Below are 18489 nucleotides of genomic sequence, written 5' to 3' on the forward strand. Positions count from 1 at the left end.
CTGATCTCCAATTTCCCCTGGCAGAGCTTGAGCCCATCGTGCCCCCTTGTCCTATTGCTGAGTGCCTGGGATGGGGCAGCCACAGCTCCTTTGGGCAAGCTGTGCCAGGGCCTCACCACTCTCACAGGGAGGAATTTCTTCCTATTATCCAATGTAAATCTACTCTCACATCTTAACATCATTCTTCCTTGTCCTGTCACTCCATGCCCTTGCAGCTGGGCTTCATCTTCCCACATTTCCCATGTCCACGGCATGGGCAGCTGCTCCCGAGGTCATTATTCGTGGCTGCCTTCAGCACAGGGAGTGGAAGAGCAGGGTATTTGTAGGAGATAATTTATCTGATGTGGTTTAGGCACACATTTTTTGGTGAGTTAAATTGTGTACTTTGTGCAGCTGGCCCAGGGATAGGACATGACTTGGCTAAGGATTAGGTTACAGTTTCGTTGCATGGGCAGAGAAAATTTCAGACTTTCTTTTCTACAGCTCCAGTAATTTCATCTGTAAGTTCTTGTTCTCTTGAAAAGTGAGGTGGACCAGAGATACCTGGAGCAATCCTCAGCTGGAGTGAGCAGCACCACAAAAGGGAAGAGCAGTGACCTTTCCAAACAAGGGGAGCAGGTGGGAGCTGTCATGTGGAGACTCTCAGCTGCCTGAGGGGAAGTGGGAATCCACAGCACAAAAGCTGATTTAAAGAACCATTTTGTTCCAAAGAGCTTTGTTCTCTGTGTGCATGACAGCTACCATTTTTTTCATTGTGCTCCATGGCAATACCTGGCAGGTGACATTTGGGGGGAGAACATCCCTGCCACATTTGCCCTCATGGAGAGATGAGTAATGTGACTCTGAAGTGGAGCTCGAGTGTCATAACTCCATTGCTATGCCAACTGCCTGCATTTGCTCTTCCTTGGAGCCCTGTCTGGTGAGATGACAGGCTGCATGAGATGGGTTTAGATAGTATCTCAGTCCTGAAACCATTCTTCTAACCTTTTGTTAAAAAAATGCAGAGCTGCTGTGAGCAGATCTTTGTCTACACCCCTGCTATCTCCAGGTGGCCAATCTCACCACCCCATTCTGAATAAACCCCAAACCCCACCTTGTGGGGCTTTCCCCTCCCTTATTTTAATCCTTAACTATTCAGTCATTGAGGTGCTTCTATTTAAAAACAGATTTACTAACACTTTTATAGCAACTCCACTTTATTGCAATTTTAAAACAATTTAAACTGGCAGTCTTCACTACTTCACTGAAAGGCCCTTTGGACTCAGAGAAACCGAGCGTGGTTTTCACTCCAGGCTTCAGAGAGCTTTAACTCTCTAAAGTACTGCACTAAAAAGGTGAGAGATCAACAGGAGAGCCTGACTTTAGTTCTGAGGAATGTTCTCCTGTGAGTTTCATTTCAACATCCAGCAGTTTTGCCATTGAATTTGGTGGTGGCTAAAAGGGCAGGGAGAGGTTATGAAAGAAAAAAGTTAACAAAACAAGGGTGGAATTAGCTGTTCTATGGAAGGGGGAGAGTGAGGGAAGCAAAGGTGAAGACTTTTGGAAGCACAATGTCTTCAGGTCAGCTAAGTATTTAACTGCTCATCTTGTGCTTCAGCTTCTGGGAAGAGATTACTCGGGAAGGCTCGAAGGAAGTCACGGTAGTTTATCTTGTCTTCTCCACAGGTACAGTAGTCAATGAGCTGTGGGGACAAAAACACAACAGACACCATAAAGAGCTGGAAGAAGCTGCAAAATTAGGTTGGTTTTTTTTAAAGGAAAGTGCTCAGAGGTACTGCTTGTGTGACAGAGCAGGAGATCTTATTCCCTCTTTGAAGAACCTTGGTAGTCCTGAATCACAGGTAAACTTAGAATCACAGAATCACTAATGTTCAAAAAGACCTGCAAGATCAAGTCCAATCTTTAGATCATCAAGTCCAACCCTTAAGTGGTTGCACTTGATGGTCTAAATGTTGTACTTGTCTAAAGGTTCAAGTCCAACCCTGAATGCCTATAAAAGACATTAATCTGTGCAAGAAGAAGAGTTGAAGTGTTTCAGTCTAATCTTGATTTCCTTCAGGGCATCACCACAGTGGCAATAGATCCACAGAAACACAGCATGGCCACAGGCTGACACAGGCCACAGGAAATCTTCCAGAAATTCCTGCCAGGAGTGGGATGGGGGCTGCGTATTTGAACAGTCCCTGTTCCCTGGTGTCACTTTGGTGTGTGCACATGGCGTAAAGGGGAGACACAGATAATTGAGCTCGGAGACAGCCTGACTAATGAGCCAGTTCTGGTGTCCGTGCCTGACCCTGCATTGTGTTTCAGCGCTGTAGCCTTTGAGTGCTTAAAGGGAAGAAAGAGGGCTTTTGTTTCTTTAATTGCGTAACTAATCTCCTTCTGACACCCAGGGAGATGGAAAAGGTCTAATATCACAGTTCCTTGAAAGGATTCTTCTTCCCCTTGTCGCCTGGAGACAGATTCACCGGGGTTTTCTCTGGTGTGACTGACAGCTGTGCTCCTCTCCAACCCAGGCAGCAGTTCACGCCCTGCCCTATGTTTAATTTATAGCCCTGCCACGCTCCCGAAGGCTCTGGGAACACTGGTAGTAAGATTTCAAGAGAGAAGATGGATGCTTTAATGCACAGGTCCCAGACTGGCCTTCAAACTTGGGAGTTTAGCCTCAGTTGTCACAAGCTCTTCAATTAGTTTTAGCCATGTCACTTCCTCTCCCATGCTCAGAGTGGAGCAGGAAGGACCCACCACACTATTAATTCCTCCAGGTGGAGTGAGCTGTGATGAACTCTCGGACAGCAAAGGCCTGGGTGCTGCTCATGGCATTTATTCATCCCACATTCCTCCCCTGGCCGTGGGTCTTTCTAACCATGGCTGTGATGATCACAGTTGCCTGGTTTAGAAAATGTGTTATTTTGGCAAGGGTTTCCAGATTTCTCTGAACTCTGAGTTTGCCCTTTTTGGCCACTAATCTACTGCCTACCAAATGATATTAAGGAAGCATCCTTGTCAGTCATACTCCTGAAAGGATCCTCCAGTCCTGCTGCATGAATTGTTCTCTCAGTTTCCCTCACATTTACTGCTGTGCAGACTGTGATCTCCATGTGCTGTTGCTCATAGTGCCCAGCAAGTGTTAACCAAGTGGTTATGACTCTAATTTAATTTTTAAAAATTATTATAATTTTATTATTTGGGACAATACTTAGTTCTTAAACCTTCAATTCAGTTGCTGTAAAACCTGGGATCCCTCTAAGCTTTCCTAAGGCTCAGTCCCTAAGCACCTCAGTGTCATCTCCACTCAATCCCAGCTGTGCTGGACAGATATTCCATAGCTCTACAGTAGCCTATCCCTGATTTTATTATGATATAAAACCTCTTCTGCTCATTCAAGACCTGAGCCAGCAGGAATTTTCAGGCTTCACATGAGAGTGCAGGCAAACACAGGGGGCAACCTGGGTAACACTTTTTCCTTTTCCTTAGAGGACAACAATTATTATCTCCTCTAAGACACAGGCTCAGTCCAACGGCTCAAAGGCCTTTCTAAATTGGGAATCTCTTGCCCTTTTCTTGAAGTTGTTCCCCTTGTAAGGTAGAGCAGCTGGTTAGGGTTGGTTTCTAGAAGAGAACTTCTGAAAGAACTATAGGAGGGGAATTCCATATGCACAGCACCCCTTTCTTCTGACCTTTTTAAGAAGAATGGTGCTTGTTGGCACTTCCAACCTGTCACAAAGGTCCAGAAATTTTCCTTTGTCCACAAGTCCAGAGCCATCATTGTCACTATGATGAAATGCCTCATGAAACTTCCTGGTGTTCAAGTAGTTATGACGGAGCTTCAGCTCTTTCTGAACCTCCTCAATTAAGTCATCCAGGTCCTGCTTAGGGATGTCACTGCAGAAGAAAGGAATAACAGGATTTCATGTAAAAGCTAATGCTGGCAGCCTTACTGTGACACTTGGGTGAAAAAGGAGCATTTCCCTGTGTGCTCCACAGTCCCAAGAACTGTGGGCAACTCGAGTTTCAGCCAGAGCCCCTGAACTACCATGATACCTGAGCCTCCAAACCATGTTCTGGCTGTTACTGGATCACACAAACTGGATCCAGACAGGTAAAAAAGAGGTTGTGGTCCAGGCTTTGATGGGCTGATAGTCAAAAAAAGACTCCACCAACCACCTGCTGAGCCTATAACAATCAAGTAGCTTAAACTGGCAGCATGTGTTACAGTGAACTGAGGCCTTTTGGGAAAAGATGTGTTCCCCATCCCTGGAAATGTTCAAGACCAGGCTGTATGGAGCTCTGAGCAACCTCCCCTAGTGAAAGGTGTCCCTGTCCTCAGCAGGTGGGTTGGAACTTGATAAGCTGTAAAGTCCCCTCTAACCCAGACCATTCTGTGATTCTATGATTTGGCTGATGAGGCAGAGCTGTCCCACAAAGCTGGGTCAGCACCAGCCACAGGACATTATTGTACACACTTCACCCCCTCTGTATGTGTCCCAAAACAAGCCCTTGAAGCAGAATAACCAGCAGAGCAGCCACTGGCAGCTCATTGGAGGCTGCTGAAAATGCCCTTAGATGTTAACCCTGAGTCTTATTTAGCCCCACAATGCCATCCTTTGTAGCCTACTTGTTGACAGTGTCCTTTACTGCCTTCCGTGGGCCAAAATGATCCCTCAGGGACTGCAGTGTTGCTGAAGGGAAACATTCTGCGTTCCTTTCCATATAATTAAGCACGTATTCATCAGCATCAGTGATAACAAACCTGTGGCCAAACACTGGGGAAGAGGCAATAAAGAAAGAAGTGTTACTTGTGTTCCAGTGTGGGTAAGTCCCTTCTTCATCCAGGAGGGGCCATGATTCCTCTCCTGTGGCTGGGCTCAGGTTTGAGCCAGCTCTGCTGTTTGTTTCACTTCTTGAAGTGAGAATAGTTTCACTGATTCAAAGGTTCTGACATTGACAGTAACAGAGTTATATCAATGTGCATCACCTGCTGATCTGGAAACTCAGATGTGATGAGACCCAGAAGCAACAGATTCTTCAAGTGAAGGAAGGGATATACACTGTCCATGCAATAAATGACATAACAGAGGAAAGTATTATCAGTCCAGGCTGGATTTTACCTTCAATTGTAGAACCAATGGCAAAGTCAGAGGGCTCATAGTATATGGGATTCTCTGGAGTAGACCCTGGCTTGGCAACTCTGGTCTTTTTTAAGTATTTGCCTCCAAGGATGCCAGAGTTTCGGACTGGGGGTTCATAGATGCTGATTGTGTCATCAGACAGGAAATACGAGAGGATGAAACGGCGATTTCTGTCCTCAGGGACTGATGATTCCTAAAGGAAAGGTAGTGGGTTTGAAAAAGAACATTTCAGCCAGGTGTTTCTTTACTGGGATGTTCAGGAGTACCCAGTAACCCACTCATAAGCACCCAGAGCTCACAGTTTTTTCTTGATTGCTGACTAAACAAAGCACTTGGTGTGCTAACATAGTGTAACAAAGTCCTGGACAGCACTAACTATCTGAATTTCAAAGGTTACTTGCTCTGCTCAGGGTATCAGAAGCAGAATCTGGGCTGCAGTGACCAAGTATATTCAGTGTTTCCACAGACTGAATACTCCAAGACAAAGGAATATCCTATATGGAATGATTCATCCCAGAGAGGCTGTAAAATTCAGTATTAAAGTTACATTTTTCATTCTACTGAGTGTCTGAGGGAGGCTGGTGTTGCTTCAGCTCTTAGTCACAGGAAGTCACTCCCCTGACACACCAGTGGGTTTACGTGCCTCCTTTAAAATTAAGTGGATCTGAACTTGTCAGATGTGACCCTTAGGGAACTCCTGCACAATAGGGAAAAGAAACCAGCCCTTACTCACCCAGAGTGCTTGGAGAGCACCAGGCAGCACAGGAAATGCCATCACTACTGCTGGACATGCCAGAGGCTCCTTGCATAAACCAACTGGAAAGCTGGCACAAAGGCCAGGGCCTGGATGCTCCTGGAAAACGCTGGACTCTCCAGCTTCTATGCTGGCATTTGGCTGCTCTGCTAGGACAGCTCCTTGCTGGCTGCTGCATCCAGGACTAGCCAGAGAAGGGCAGGTGCTGGAGCCAGCAGCAGAGACATCAAGCTCTGGCTTGTGGCAGCAGTTTCAGGCAGGCAGGGGCACAGTGCCCAGTGCAAGGCTGTTCCAGTCAGAGCCATCTGTCATGTGCCGCTGGCAGTGGGAGTTTTTCCATAAATGGATGTGGGTTTGTAGCATATCTGGTTTGTACTTTCTGGCCTTGGTTTTTTTAACCTTTCCATGCTGTTCATTGTCATAGTGAGCACATAACAACCCCCCGCCATCCCCCAAGGGACACTCCTGTGGGCTTGGGGAACTCTCTTTTCCCACTGGCATGGAGGAGAATTTGCCAATAGCCTTGTCTGAGCAGGCTGCTCCTCTCATCCTCCTGACTCTACCACACAAGCTGGCGCTGTTCCACCAAGGAAAGCACTTACCAGGGCTGCCTGGAACCGCAGGACCTTGAGGTTATTCTCCAGCATCTTAATTATATCTTTCCGTGGAGGCTTTGGAATCAGACTAAGGCAATTCTGGAGAGAGTCTTCAGGGATGCCAAAACCATTATAGGGGGGAATTACCTGCATCCAGAGGAGATATCAACCATAAACAGCTGAAACAGAACAAGACAAAGTTTGCAAGACAGCTTATCAAAACCAATCTGATTTGGAAGGAAATCTTCTGTCACCAGGTAGCAAGAGCTGTGACAATCTTCCCAGGAGAGATGCTGCTAACCTGGCCATGTGTTGGACTTAATGAAAATGTAACAGCATAAAGAAAATCTGAAACTCAGAAAGTCAGGTAATTTCTCTGAATAGACTATGGATATATTATCAAATCATAGAATGATGGAAGGGTTTGGGTTGGAAAGGACCTTAAAACCATCTAGTTCCAACAAAACGTTTCCATGCACAGGAACTCAACCATGTATAAGGTTATAGTGGTAACCTAATCCCCATCAAGTTTGTGGTCTACGCCAACTGACACTCCAAATCATTCCTAGGCTCAGTTTGGGAGGCAACAAGGGCTGTGATCATCCCCAGTAGATAGTTTGTACTTGGCAAAACTCTTTTGGAGAGTGAGAAGAGTTAGGTAGCATGAGTGCAGTCAGACACTTTTATATTGATTATGATCATTCTTGCCTTCTCTTTTCAAATTACTTGCTTTTTTCTTTAAGCTGAACTTGCTTACTGTAGGTTCTCATTAAGATGAACCTCTACTTTACTATAACAGCTTATACCAACTAATTCTTTCCTCCCTTCCTTACAGAAACTGTTTGCAGTACCTGTGGAACTTTTTCAAGTGGTGTCTGTCTCACATCCAGTGGCTGGAAGTCTGTGATGCCGTACTTTTCCCGATAGAAGTTTTGTGTGAACTTGTCACAATCATAGATTAGGAAGGTGCGTCCAAGGAGGGTGACAGTTTTGCCAATAGCAAAATCTTTGGGTGAGTACCACTCAAGCACCTCCTCATTAGTGATCTCCAGCACACAGCTTGGGAAGCTCACTAAGGACAAGGGAGCAAAAGAAAAAATAAATTAATCAGGTAGATGTTAACATTTCCCAGTGAAAAGGGTTATAAAATCAAGCTGTATAAATAGCTCCAGGGAGCTGTTGGCACTGCTGTCCTGCTGCTGTTTCCCAAAAGATAAAGAATTCACTGATCACTTAAAGAACTTCTCTTTTACCATAAAAGAATGACACTTGGAGTGTTCTCAGCCAAGTTTCTCCAGACTCAGTGTACCTCTGGCAGTCACCATGGATCTGTCCACCCACCAAGGCACTTTAGCCCAGACAGATGTGCCAATCTAAACTCACTTTTCTTGTCCACTAAGGTTTTGGGCAAGCGCTGACGTTTCATCAGTACTGGGAATGGGTCTCTCCCATCATTTTTGCTGTAGACTTCCCGAACCTCCACTGTGTCATCTGCCAGGAAGTAATGGATGATGCAGCGATGCTGGTCACCAAAGGGATGGTTGGTGTCATCCCATATGGCATAGAAGCGAAGGACCTGGGGTGGAGAAAAAGGGAGCAGAAAAACATGGATGTGAATCATCTTTTAATGCCACAGAAATCAAACTGCTCACACTGAGATGGTCAAGAGTTCCCCAAGGTTCAGTTCCCAAACAGGCAGCCTAATAGTTACTAAGGCTAAACTGGCAGGTATGTCCCAGCTTGCATCCACACAGCAGAACTCTCTGCTCCCTTCAGAACAGGGTGGGCACATCCAAAATGGCACCTGGCTATGATCCTGGCCTGTGCTAACCCCTAGCTGATGGTCAGGAGATGTTTGGTTGATAGCTGTCCAGAGACAACATGCAGAACTCGGTTGTGCCCTGACCCTGGTTTATTTTCTAGTATGGGTGTAGTCCACAGGATTCCTTACATTGTTGCTGCATAAAAAGAAGATCCAGAGGAGCAGGGAGGAGAGTGTTAATCAATTGTGTGCACACGGACAATTCAGCCAGAGCAAGTGGCATTTTTGTTTGTCTGAAATTGTCTGCTCTGGCAGTTGGCATCAGTGTTTTGGGGGAAGAGAGGAGTGGATGCAGCACACCCATTCGTAACAGAACTGCATCTGGCTGCTAAATTCCAGAGGCAGGTGGCTTATCTCATCCCACCAGAGAGCAAGAGAGTAATGGATCATCTAAAGCACAGGCTCTGCAATCCAAAGAGGAGCTGTTTACAAGGCACAAAGCTCAGAAAAACATAAAAGGTTTTGTTTCTCACTCCAGCCAAGGAAGGAGCAAATCTGGAGTCTCTTCAGCAGACTGAGATGTTTTAGAAAGAGGAAGGTTGCAGACACTCACAAGACTTGAGTTTCAACAGCACATATATTCTATAATCACAGAATCATCTGGGCTGGAAAAACCTTTTGGATCATTGAGTCCAACCTTTGACCAAACTCCATTTTGTCAATTAGACCCTGGCACTAAGTGCAACATCCAGTTGTTTCTTGAACACCTGCAGGGATGGGGACTCCAGCACCTCCCTGAGTAGCCTCTTCCAATGTTTAACTACCCTTTCAGTGAAGAAATTCTTCCTGATGTCCAACCTGAACCTCTCTGGCACAGCTTATGGGCCTTTCCTCCTATTCTGTCACTTGTTTTGTGGGAGCAGAGCCCAAGCCCCACTTGTCTCCCTCTCCTGTCAGGTAGTTGCAGAGAGCGAGAAGGTCCCCCATGAGACTCCCTTTCTCCATGCTGAGCCCTCCCAGCTCCCTCAGCTGCTTCAGGTGCTGCAGATCCTTCCCCAGCTCCATTTCCTTCCTTGGACACGCTCCAGTATCTCAATGTCTTTCCTGAAGTAAGAGGCCCAGAACTGGACTCAGGACTAGAGGTGCCTCACCAGTGCTCTGTGGGTAATCCCAGAGTATGTGTGTAATTTCCCAGCTCTCTCACCTTCATGTCGTAGGTCAGGAACTGCCAGAGGGGATCAGAACCTGCTGGCACGGTGGGCTTTTGCACAGGCATCCGACGCAGTTCTGTGTAAGGATCCGAAACCATTTCCTCTGGGGGGTTCAGAACAATTCCCTGGCTCTCCATGAACACCTAGAAAGGTCATCTGAGGTGTTAATGCTGCCATGAGCTCTGAAGGTAAGAGGTGACTAGAGATTACAGGTAGGTTGAGATGAGGGAGGTCAGAACACTGCAAGTTCATTCCTCACAGAACTCTACTGCAATAGCAAATATTTGTTTAATCTACTTCTAGGTCCTGCTTACCCTTTAATTAATCAGAGCAGTCCTGTCCTCAACATCCTAACTCAGACTTTACTTGAGCACAGTTTTGCTTGGCCTTAGGGCTTTAAATGGGGGGTAACTGTCAGTTGGTCTCTTTTATGTAAATTAACAAGGTTAAATTAGTGTTTAACCACAGATGTAGGTTAGTCTAAATCTGCAAGAGACTTAGTGCTGTGTCAGACAGTGGAAGTTAATGGTACTCACATTAGGCTCACATAGACCTTTCAGGCATGAGGATATGTGCCAGTGGCAGCTTCATTCCATCTTTGAGGAGTACTTTTCCCACAGAAAGAGTGCAATCTACTTGTTTATAAAGGAATTTTTTGCTTACCTTGGATGCAGGAACAAACTAGAGGGTGTTACTTGTGTACTCTCATCACTCACTCAAAACAACATCTGAAGTCACTGGATTTTTTTCCTTTTTGCCCTTGGGAAGTGGCCCATGGAAACATTCAGCCCAGGAAACACCTATGCAAACTTCTCCAACAGGGATGTGAGATCCCCCTGAAGACTCACGAGACAGGATCATGCTTTCAGACTCACTGTTTTCTGGTCTGGAGGATGTCAGTAAGTGATAAATAGACTGGTGGCCTGGAGATGTAGACCTATGTAAGCTCATTTGATGTTTTCCATCAATACTAACAGGAGGACCAGTGCTTCATTTGATGTGAACTGACTTCAACAGTCCTCCAGTTCCAGTACAGCTGACCCCACAGCCACATATACACCAATATATTAGACATGCTTGGGAACATTCCTTGGCACTAAGGCCAACTGGCAAGGAAAAGCCTGAATCTAAACTCTCCCAGCCTCCATGACATGATGACTGCATGTAACTCACCCATTGGGAATGGTCTCTGGAGTATTCTATCTCTTGACCTGGAAAAATAGTAGCTCAGCAGGCTGAGGTTATACTGGGGACAAACTAACAGGATACCAGTGTACTGGTAATTGTTAGAACTTGTTATTGGATCATGATTATTTCATTTACTGGCAGAGAAATAGCCAGAAATAGCAAAGCAGGCAGTGAGTAAGCTCTCTTGGAAAGGTCATTTCATACCATGATTCTCAACTCACGGATCATGGCCTGACTGTCGATGGGTGCAGAGTTATTGATTTTATTCCCTTCCTTTGTCCTTAACAGAGGAGTAGTAAATCAGAAAAGAGATTGAACCACTAATTTCCCTCTCACGTATGCATAGTGTTTCTGCACCCAGAGATGAACTTGGAATTTGTACTGCAAGAAGTCCTGAGGACAAAGGATGGACTCACAGCAGTCCTGGGGCAAAAATACTGAGTACTTAACATGCTCCCAGCAAATATCATATCTTGAACTCCCCACTGGCCTGAAGAAAGAAATCTACACAAAAAGCAAAAAGAAAGACTGTGAGTAAACACATTATGAAAGCTACAGATGCAAACTGCAGGACTCTCATAGATCTGTCCATCTGTAACTCCTGAGCTTCCTTCTGTCAGTGTTTTCTGTACAAGCAACACACCTTTGTGAAGGAGTCGCAGTTGACCAAGCGGTATGTCCTGCCATACATGGTGATGTTTGTGGCCAGATTCAGATCTTTCCAGTGGTAATAATCCCCCTGGTCATTCTTGGGCACCCTGTGGCGTCTCATAAGTTTGCCTTGAATGAGCCCAGAGTTCTTCACCACAGGCTCTATGACACACATGCTGTCGTCTTCCAAGTAGTAGTAGATGCCCACTTGGCGGATCCGGTAATGCTCTTCTGCAGAGGTAAGAACCTCTTCCTGGAAATAGGCATCGAACTTCAGAACCTGCCCAAGGGACAACACAACAAAGGGAGAGAGAAAGAAATAATGTAAACACCATGGTTAGTCTATTAAGACCAAAAATTTATTTGTGATTTTCTTTGGCAGTGCAAATTTACTGGATTAGATTCTACAAAAACATCAAAGGCAATTGTGTTCTAATTCTGTGTGTGATAGCAGAGGTACCATGAGGGCTTTTATCAAGACCTGCCTTTTACAAATTTGGCATGCACGGGACAGGTGTAAAAACACAACCATTTCCCTACTCCTCCTCGATCACCTGTGATTTCACCTCCTGCCAGGTGCTTGGCTATTGACAGTAATATAGTTTACTGTCATACATGACTCTTTATTTCTCAGCTTTAAAGCCCCTGATTTAGGGAAGTTACCAAGAGATTTTAGTAAAAAGTTCAGCCACACCTGAGGATTTTAAAATCTTCATGGGTCATCATTTCAAGGCCAGGTTGGACAGCAACCTGGTCTAGTGGAAAGTGTTCCTGCTCATGGCAGGGAGGCAGTAACAAAAGGATCTTTAAGTCCCTTCCAACCCAAACCATTCCATGATTGTATGATCTGAAGTCACATCTATTCAGCACTGACAGCAAAACCTGACCCGTGCTGGGGAAGCAAGAATACTACTCAACTACTCCCTGTGTTTGGCAGAAGTAGGAGGAATATTCTCTCCAAGATCATTCAATGCCCCTAAGGATGTAGGTGGCCAATCAGGCCTTGCATACCCAGGCTACATCAACCCAGAGGCTTGGATAATTAAGGGATGATAAAGCCAGCAAGTTCCTGCCAGTCAGCAAAGTGCCTCACAAGGGACCATGATGTCCCCAGCAGCACTGGGGCCCCTGCTGCTCCTCTGGCTCGAAGGAAGGGGCAGAGAAGGATCTGAGAGAGGAAACAGCAACATTGCCATCACTCTGAAGGAATAGGCTCAGTAATTGTCACGGCACATCTGCTCCCCAGACTGTCTCACAGACGGGCTGAGGGTTGTCTGGCTCCAGACTGCTCTCCCAGTCCTGGCAGCGCGCGGAGCCCTGCACGTGCCGAGCTCTGGAAGCCTTGCACATTCACTCTCCAGCCACAGCTCTGCCCGTGGCTGCACTTGCAGCCTGGGATATTGGAGCATTTAAAATCAAGGGTCAGCTCAGGACTGCCCTAAGTAGATACAGAGCCACCTTCTAGTCCATTATGATCACCAAGATGTAACTCAGGAAGTACTAATGGAGCAGCACAGGCTGGGACACACTGTGGTGACCAACACAAGCATAAATAGATAGACCACAGTCAAATAGACTACCAGGGTCTCTGTTGCAGACTGACTCAGTTACAATCTCAGAACAGTTTTGAAATCACAAAAAGCCAAGGCTTAAAGAGCAATGGTTATAAACTGAAGCTTTTGAGAGTCAGTCAAACCTCTTTTCCAGCCCTGCTGGAAATGCTCGGGTGTAACTTGTGGGGAATGTCTTACATCGTTCACGTATTATAATCCTCCTCCTGAGCAAAGAAAGCCTCTTTCAGTCTGGGGTTCAGCTGTCTCTGACTAAGGGCTGTGGCATCTGAAAACTGCTGCACGCAGTCCCATGAACCCTGGAGCTGAGTGTTTGTGTCTCTGAATCTGGCCAGTGATATTCCTGGAATAAGCTTTTTATACCTGTTTGTCAAAAGCCACGTATGATGGCATGAAGGGTGGAGGTGCAGACTTCCTGGCTGGCCCGTAGGTCAGCGTGGGTCCTGAGGTGCATAAATCATCCAGCTGAGCTTGAGAGAGCTGGTTTGGGTAGAGTGTCTCCCCGCCAACCCCCTCTCTTGGCAGCTGGGAAAAGGCATATCCATTTCTGAAGTCCAGTGTGTGGGACCGATGAAAAGATGTTTTCTGTGGAAAGAAATCCAGCTGTGAAAATACTGCATGAACTCGGTAAATACAGCTACTGAAAGGACAGAGAACCAGGAAGAGAGTGCAATGTCCAGAATGCCTCACCCCCAACCCCCAGCATTTTATTATAAACTACTGCAGAAGTTATTTAAAATCAAATTTTACACTTAGATCAAGGAGGCTCAAAAAACCAGTAAGCATCTGGATGTACAGAGCATGAGGGTGAACTTAAATCCTAGCACTGTTACAGCCTCCCCAAGAACTCACATCACTGAATTTCCCTCTTGCCACCATACTCCGTATCTAGAATGGAGTGTCAGCACTTTGTCTGGTATTGATCTCAAAACTTTTGTTCACTGCTCTGCTTTTCAGCAGTACAGAGCACCGTGGCACCTCAGTTACAGTCTCATGACACTCCCTTGACTGTTGAGCACCCTCTGTATATTCTGTTCTTTATTTTGTAAACTCTCTCCTGGGTGTGATACAGGATTTTCTTCACTGGGCTAAATCAAGGTGTGTCGTGCTCACAGAACTGCAATTATGATATGCACTAAAGCAAATTAGTTGTTTTAACATCCCTCTCCACAGTCACAGAATCACAGAACAACTTGGGCTGGAAGAGTTTTAAAGCTCATCTAGTCCAACCCACTGCCATGGACAGGGACACCTTTCACTATCCCAGGTTGCTCAGAGTCCCATCCAACTTGGCCTTGAGCAGTTCCAGGGATGGGTCAGCCACAGCTTCTCTGCCCAACCTGTGCCAGGGCCTCTCCACCCTCATTGCAAAAAACGTCTTCCTGATATCTAACCTAAATTGACCCTCCTTTAGTTTAAAACCATCACCCATTGTTCTATTGGCACAGACTCTGCTAAAAGGTTTGTCCTCATCTTTCCTGGAGCCCCTTCAGACACTGGAAAGGGCTCTAAGGTCTCCCTGGAGCCTCCTCTTCTCCAGGTGAACCCTCCCAGCTCTCCCAGCCTGGCTCCAGAGCAGAGGGACTCCAGCCCTCAGAGGATCTCCATGGCCTCATCTGGACTCACTCCAGCAGCTCCATGTCCTTGTGCTGTTGTTCCCAGGGCTGGAGGCAGCTCTGCAGGTGGGGTCTCACCTGAGGGAGCAGAGGGTCAGAATTCTGCCTCCCCTGATGCCCACACTGTGGGATGAGCCCAGGACACAGGGGGGTTTCTGGGCTCCCTGTGCACATGGGGGGCATGTCCAGCTTTTTCCCCACCAGAACACAAAGTCCTTCTCCCCAGGGCTGTCCTTGATCAGGGCTGTGAGTAGGATCTGGTCTCTGTCAGCCAATCCTGTTCTTCACTGCTGAAGAGTTGGGTCAGACCTGGGTGATATGAAGCTGCTCCACTTGCTGTACAGTCCACCTGGCACATCACCTGCACTCTTGAAAGCCTGGCTGGTCTCACTGGGCTTTCAACACTTAATGCTCCAGAGAAAGCAGGAGAAACCATGAGTCCTGGATAATAAAACCCCTTACCTGTTGCCAAATAGAACAGAGTTGTACACATTTCCAGCACTGAAAGAACAAGTTTGAGCTCCTTTTCCAGCTCCAGACTTGCAGTCAGTCCAACCTCAGGCATGTGAAACTCTTCTTTTCCACCCCCTACCTCTCCCCTCATGGTTAAGCCTCTAATCTTATTTATAACTTCAGGCTGCACTTGAATTTCACATAATTTCCTGTTTTCTCTTTAAACTACTACTATAGATCTTGCAATGGACAGAGCAGTGAGGAAAACATGTTCAGGTGAAAAACAAGAGTTGACTGAAGGCACATTAACCACAACATCTTATAAACTGCCACAGAGCTCCCATTTCCTTCTGTTAAATACATCCCAAGGGAAAGCTGTGGGGAAAATATTCAAGGAAAACCAGGAAGTTTGTTTTTAATTTGAGCAATATCAGTGTTTGTCAGGAGTTCACAGGCCTAAAGAAACACCTCACAGATTCATAAGATTCACTGAGGGGATAAGCTCTCCCAAGTGAACCTTGGATGCCAGACAGCATCTCACAGGATCTCTCACAGGATCAGGTGACTAATGCAAATTAAAAAGGGAAAACCCAGAATGTAAAATCCTAATCTCAGCTGCAGCCAGTCCCTACCTGAAGAAACTCCACTGAATTAGGTCCTTCTTTTTGCTAAGTCTCTAACACTTCACACAAACACCACTCCCTCTCCCATGTCTGTGTTTCCCTGTCCCATGAGCACTCAGTAATAACAACACTACTTGAACACAGAGGTTTCCTTCAGCACTTCTCAGCATTCACTTGGAAAAGAAGTGGTGTGATTCCCTTTTCATAGACTGGAAAATTTCAGATTTCCAAGATGTGATAAATGATCTCAAGGAAAGAATATTATTATCTGATAGTAATTCTGAGATGGCATTTATTACTGCATGGCTATTTGTTATGAGTAAAGGACTACACTAACCTCTGGAGAACTCAGCTGTCACTGGTTGAGGCATGGTTGGATGGACTTGGAGCAACCTTGTCTATGGAAAATGTCCCTGCTCATGGCAGGGGGTTGGAACAAGATGATCTCTAAGGTCCCTTCCAACCTAAACCATTCCATGATTCTAGAAAAAATATTTTTTATATATGAAGCTGAATGCAGCCAGGAATATCTCCCTATTAGAGATGCTCCACACAGAGCCTGTAAATCCCCAGTGTGCCCAATCCCCTGTTTTGGCTTTTTGTGGGATTTTTTAGTGTATCCAAGAAATAAATGGGAGTACTCAGGGAGTATTAATTCTCTATGGTACTGCTTCCTCAAGAGGATGTTGGGAGGATTTGGTGTTATCAGGTCCTTAGAGTGTAGGTCACTGGGAATGGGAAAAAGGAGAGATTTCTTCTTCATTTAGTTATCAGCTGCAGAGGATGAGGATGAGACTTCAGGAACTTCTTCTTCCAGGGAACCTCAGAGCAGCTGAGAGTTTGGCACTGTCTTGGGATGATCCTGAAGGCTGTGATGGTATCAGTTCTGTGATGGTTCTCTCATCAGTTTATCAGATTCCAGACCTGGACCATCAAGGATTCAGTTCTCCAGGCCAATACCAGAAGAGTATTTTTGGGAGTATCAGAGATTTGGAGGAGGGGGTTTCAGGAGGGTGTTGACTGCCCAACAGATTGGTGACTTTGGGGTACATCTGTCCCACTAAGGGGGATGTGTGGGTCCAGGACATAATTATCTTGGGATGATTTGGAGGATTAATTCCTAGTGGAGAACTTGTGGTTCAGGCAGTGTTGGATCTCCTGGGTATATCCAGTTGGGAGGGCATCAGGTGAGTTTAAGGGTCCTGTTCAGAGCAGTATCACAATGAGTTGAAGGTTCAAACACATTCCTTTGGGAAAACTGAGAATCAGGTGTGGGAATCAGGTTTCAGGACTGTAAAGTGAGTTTGGGGATTTCCCTCAGGGTATCACATGAACTGGTGGGGAATAACTGGATGGATTCAGGGGGACTGGATCTCTGTGGGCTTAGTTTGCAGACAGCAGTTCTGCAGTTATGGAAAAAGCTTTAGGAATCTCAGATGAGGCTCTCTGTGTGTATGTGTCCCACCCCAAAGCTATCAGGACAAATTAATGGTTATAACATGGGTACATGATGCAATGGATTCCTTGGGGATGAGATTGAAAGCACCAAGTTCCCTGAAAGGTGAGGTTCAGGAATACCTGGTCCCCTGGGAATGTGCTTTCAATTCCATTGGGAGAACTTACAGAGCACCAGGTCTGCTGTGGGTGGGGTCAAGGAATACCAGTGGGTTCAGAGTGTTCAGGTCCTCCAGAAGTGAGTTCAGCAGGGATGTGTGGGCTTTAGGAAACACCAAGATCCTTGGGGAGAATTCAGTAAATGTTAGGCCTGCTGGAGAGCATCAGGTAAGGTTACAGCACACCACGTTCCTTAAGGGTCACGTCAGAGGGGATCAGGGTCAGTTTGAGGGGTACCAGTTTCCCAGGACATGGGTTCAGAGGACACCAAGTAGCCTCAGAGATATTTGGTGAATTCAGGAAGCACCTGATCTCTCCAGGCAATTACACTGTGGTCCAAAAACAGGACATTCCCTTGGGGTGGGTTCAGGTAATAACACACTCTGCTCTTGTGAGGCCCCACCCACAGTGCTGCATCCCAGTTTGGGACCCCCGGCATAAGGAGGATGGGGAGATGCTGGAGCAAGACCAGAGGAGGCCACAGAGATGCTCCAAGGGCTGGAGTGCCTCTGCTCTGGAGACAAGATGGGAGAGGTGGGGATGTTCACCTAGGGAGAGAACGATCCAAGGAAACCTGAGAGCCCCTTCCAGTGCCTAAACAGGCTTCAAAAGAGCTGGAGAGGGACTTTGGACAAGGGATGGAGTGACTTCACAAGCAGGAATGGCTTCCCACATCCAGAGGGCAGGAGTAGATGGGATATTAGGAAGTGAGTACTTCTTTGTGAGGGTGGGCAGGCCCTGGCACAGGTTGCCCAGAGAAGCTGTGGCTGCCCCGTCCCTGTAAGTGTTCAAGGCCAGGTTGGATGGGGCTTGGAGCAACATGGGATTGTGGAAGGTGTCCCTGCCCAAGGCAGTGGGGTTGGAACTGGATGTTCTTTAAGAGCCCTTCCAGCCCAAACCATTCTATGAACATTAGGTGGGTTTAGGGGTACCAGGTCTCCGGGGGAGTCAGAGCAGGGTCTGAGGCAGAACCGCATTCCAAGGCGGTGTCTTCAGGGGGCTCCACTTCCCCCGACGAGCCTCTGGTGTGGGGGCAGAGACCCGTTATAAGGGCGGCTCTCAGCGGGGCAGCCGCCAGTCCGGCCCGCCCTGATCCGGGGGCAGTCCCTGGGAAAAGGGTGCGGCGGAGGGGACAGCGGGTGGGCGCGCTCACCGTGGGGTCCCTGATGGCACAGCCGGGAAGGAAGGGCAGCCCTGGCCCCGGTCCCGGTCCAGGTCCCAGGCTCGGTTCCGGTGCCGGTCCCGGTCCCGATTCTGGCCCCGGTCCAGGCCCTGATCCCGGCCCCGGTCCCGGTCCCATTCCCGATCCCGGCCGCGC

The 18489-nt window shown here is 46.9% G+C and overlaps 1 protein-coding gene across 1 annotated transcript; it reads right to left on the reverse strand.

The window, feature by feature from the left end:
• Nucleotides 1–1184: 1184 nt before the first annotated feature.
• On the reverse strand, nt 1185–18476 carry EFHC1 (EF-hand domain containing 1). The gene is made up of 11 exons (XM_071547747.1): nt 18325–18476; nt 13229–13450; nt 11287–11574; nt 9449–9598; nt 7866–8058; nt 7334–7554; nt 6489–6629; nt 5112–5325; nt 4619–4766; nt 3681–3885; nt 1185–1682 (listed from the first exon to the last, which is right to left on the reverse strand). The coding sequence occupies exons 1-11, from the start codon at nt 18469–18471 to the stop codon at nt 1566–1568; spliced, it is 2046 nt and encodes a 681-aa protein (XP_071403848.1). The 5' UTR covers nt 18472–18476; the 3' UTR covers nt 1185–1565.
• Between the last annotated feature and the right edge of the window lie 13 nt (nt 18477–18489).

This window comes from Pithys albifrons, chromosome 2 (assembly GCF_047495875.1).
Source record: "Pithys albifrons albifrons isolate INPA30051 chromosome 2, PitAlb_v1, whole genome shotgun sequence".
Taxonomy (NCBI): Eukaryota; Metazoa; Chordata; class Aves; order Passeriformes; family Thamnophilidae; genus Pithys; species Pithys albifrons.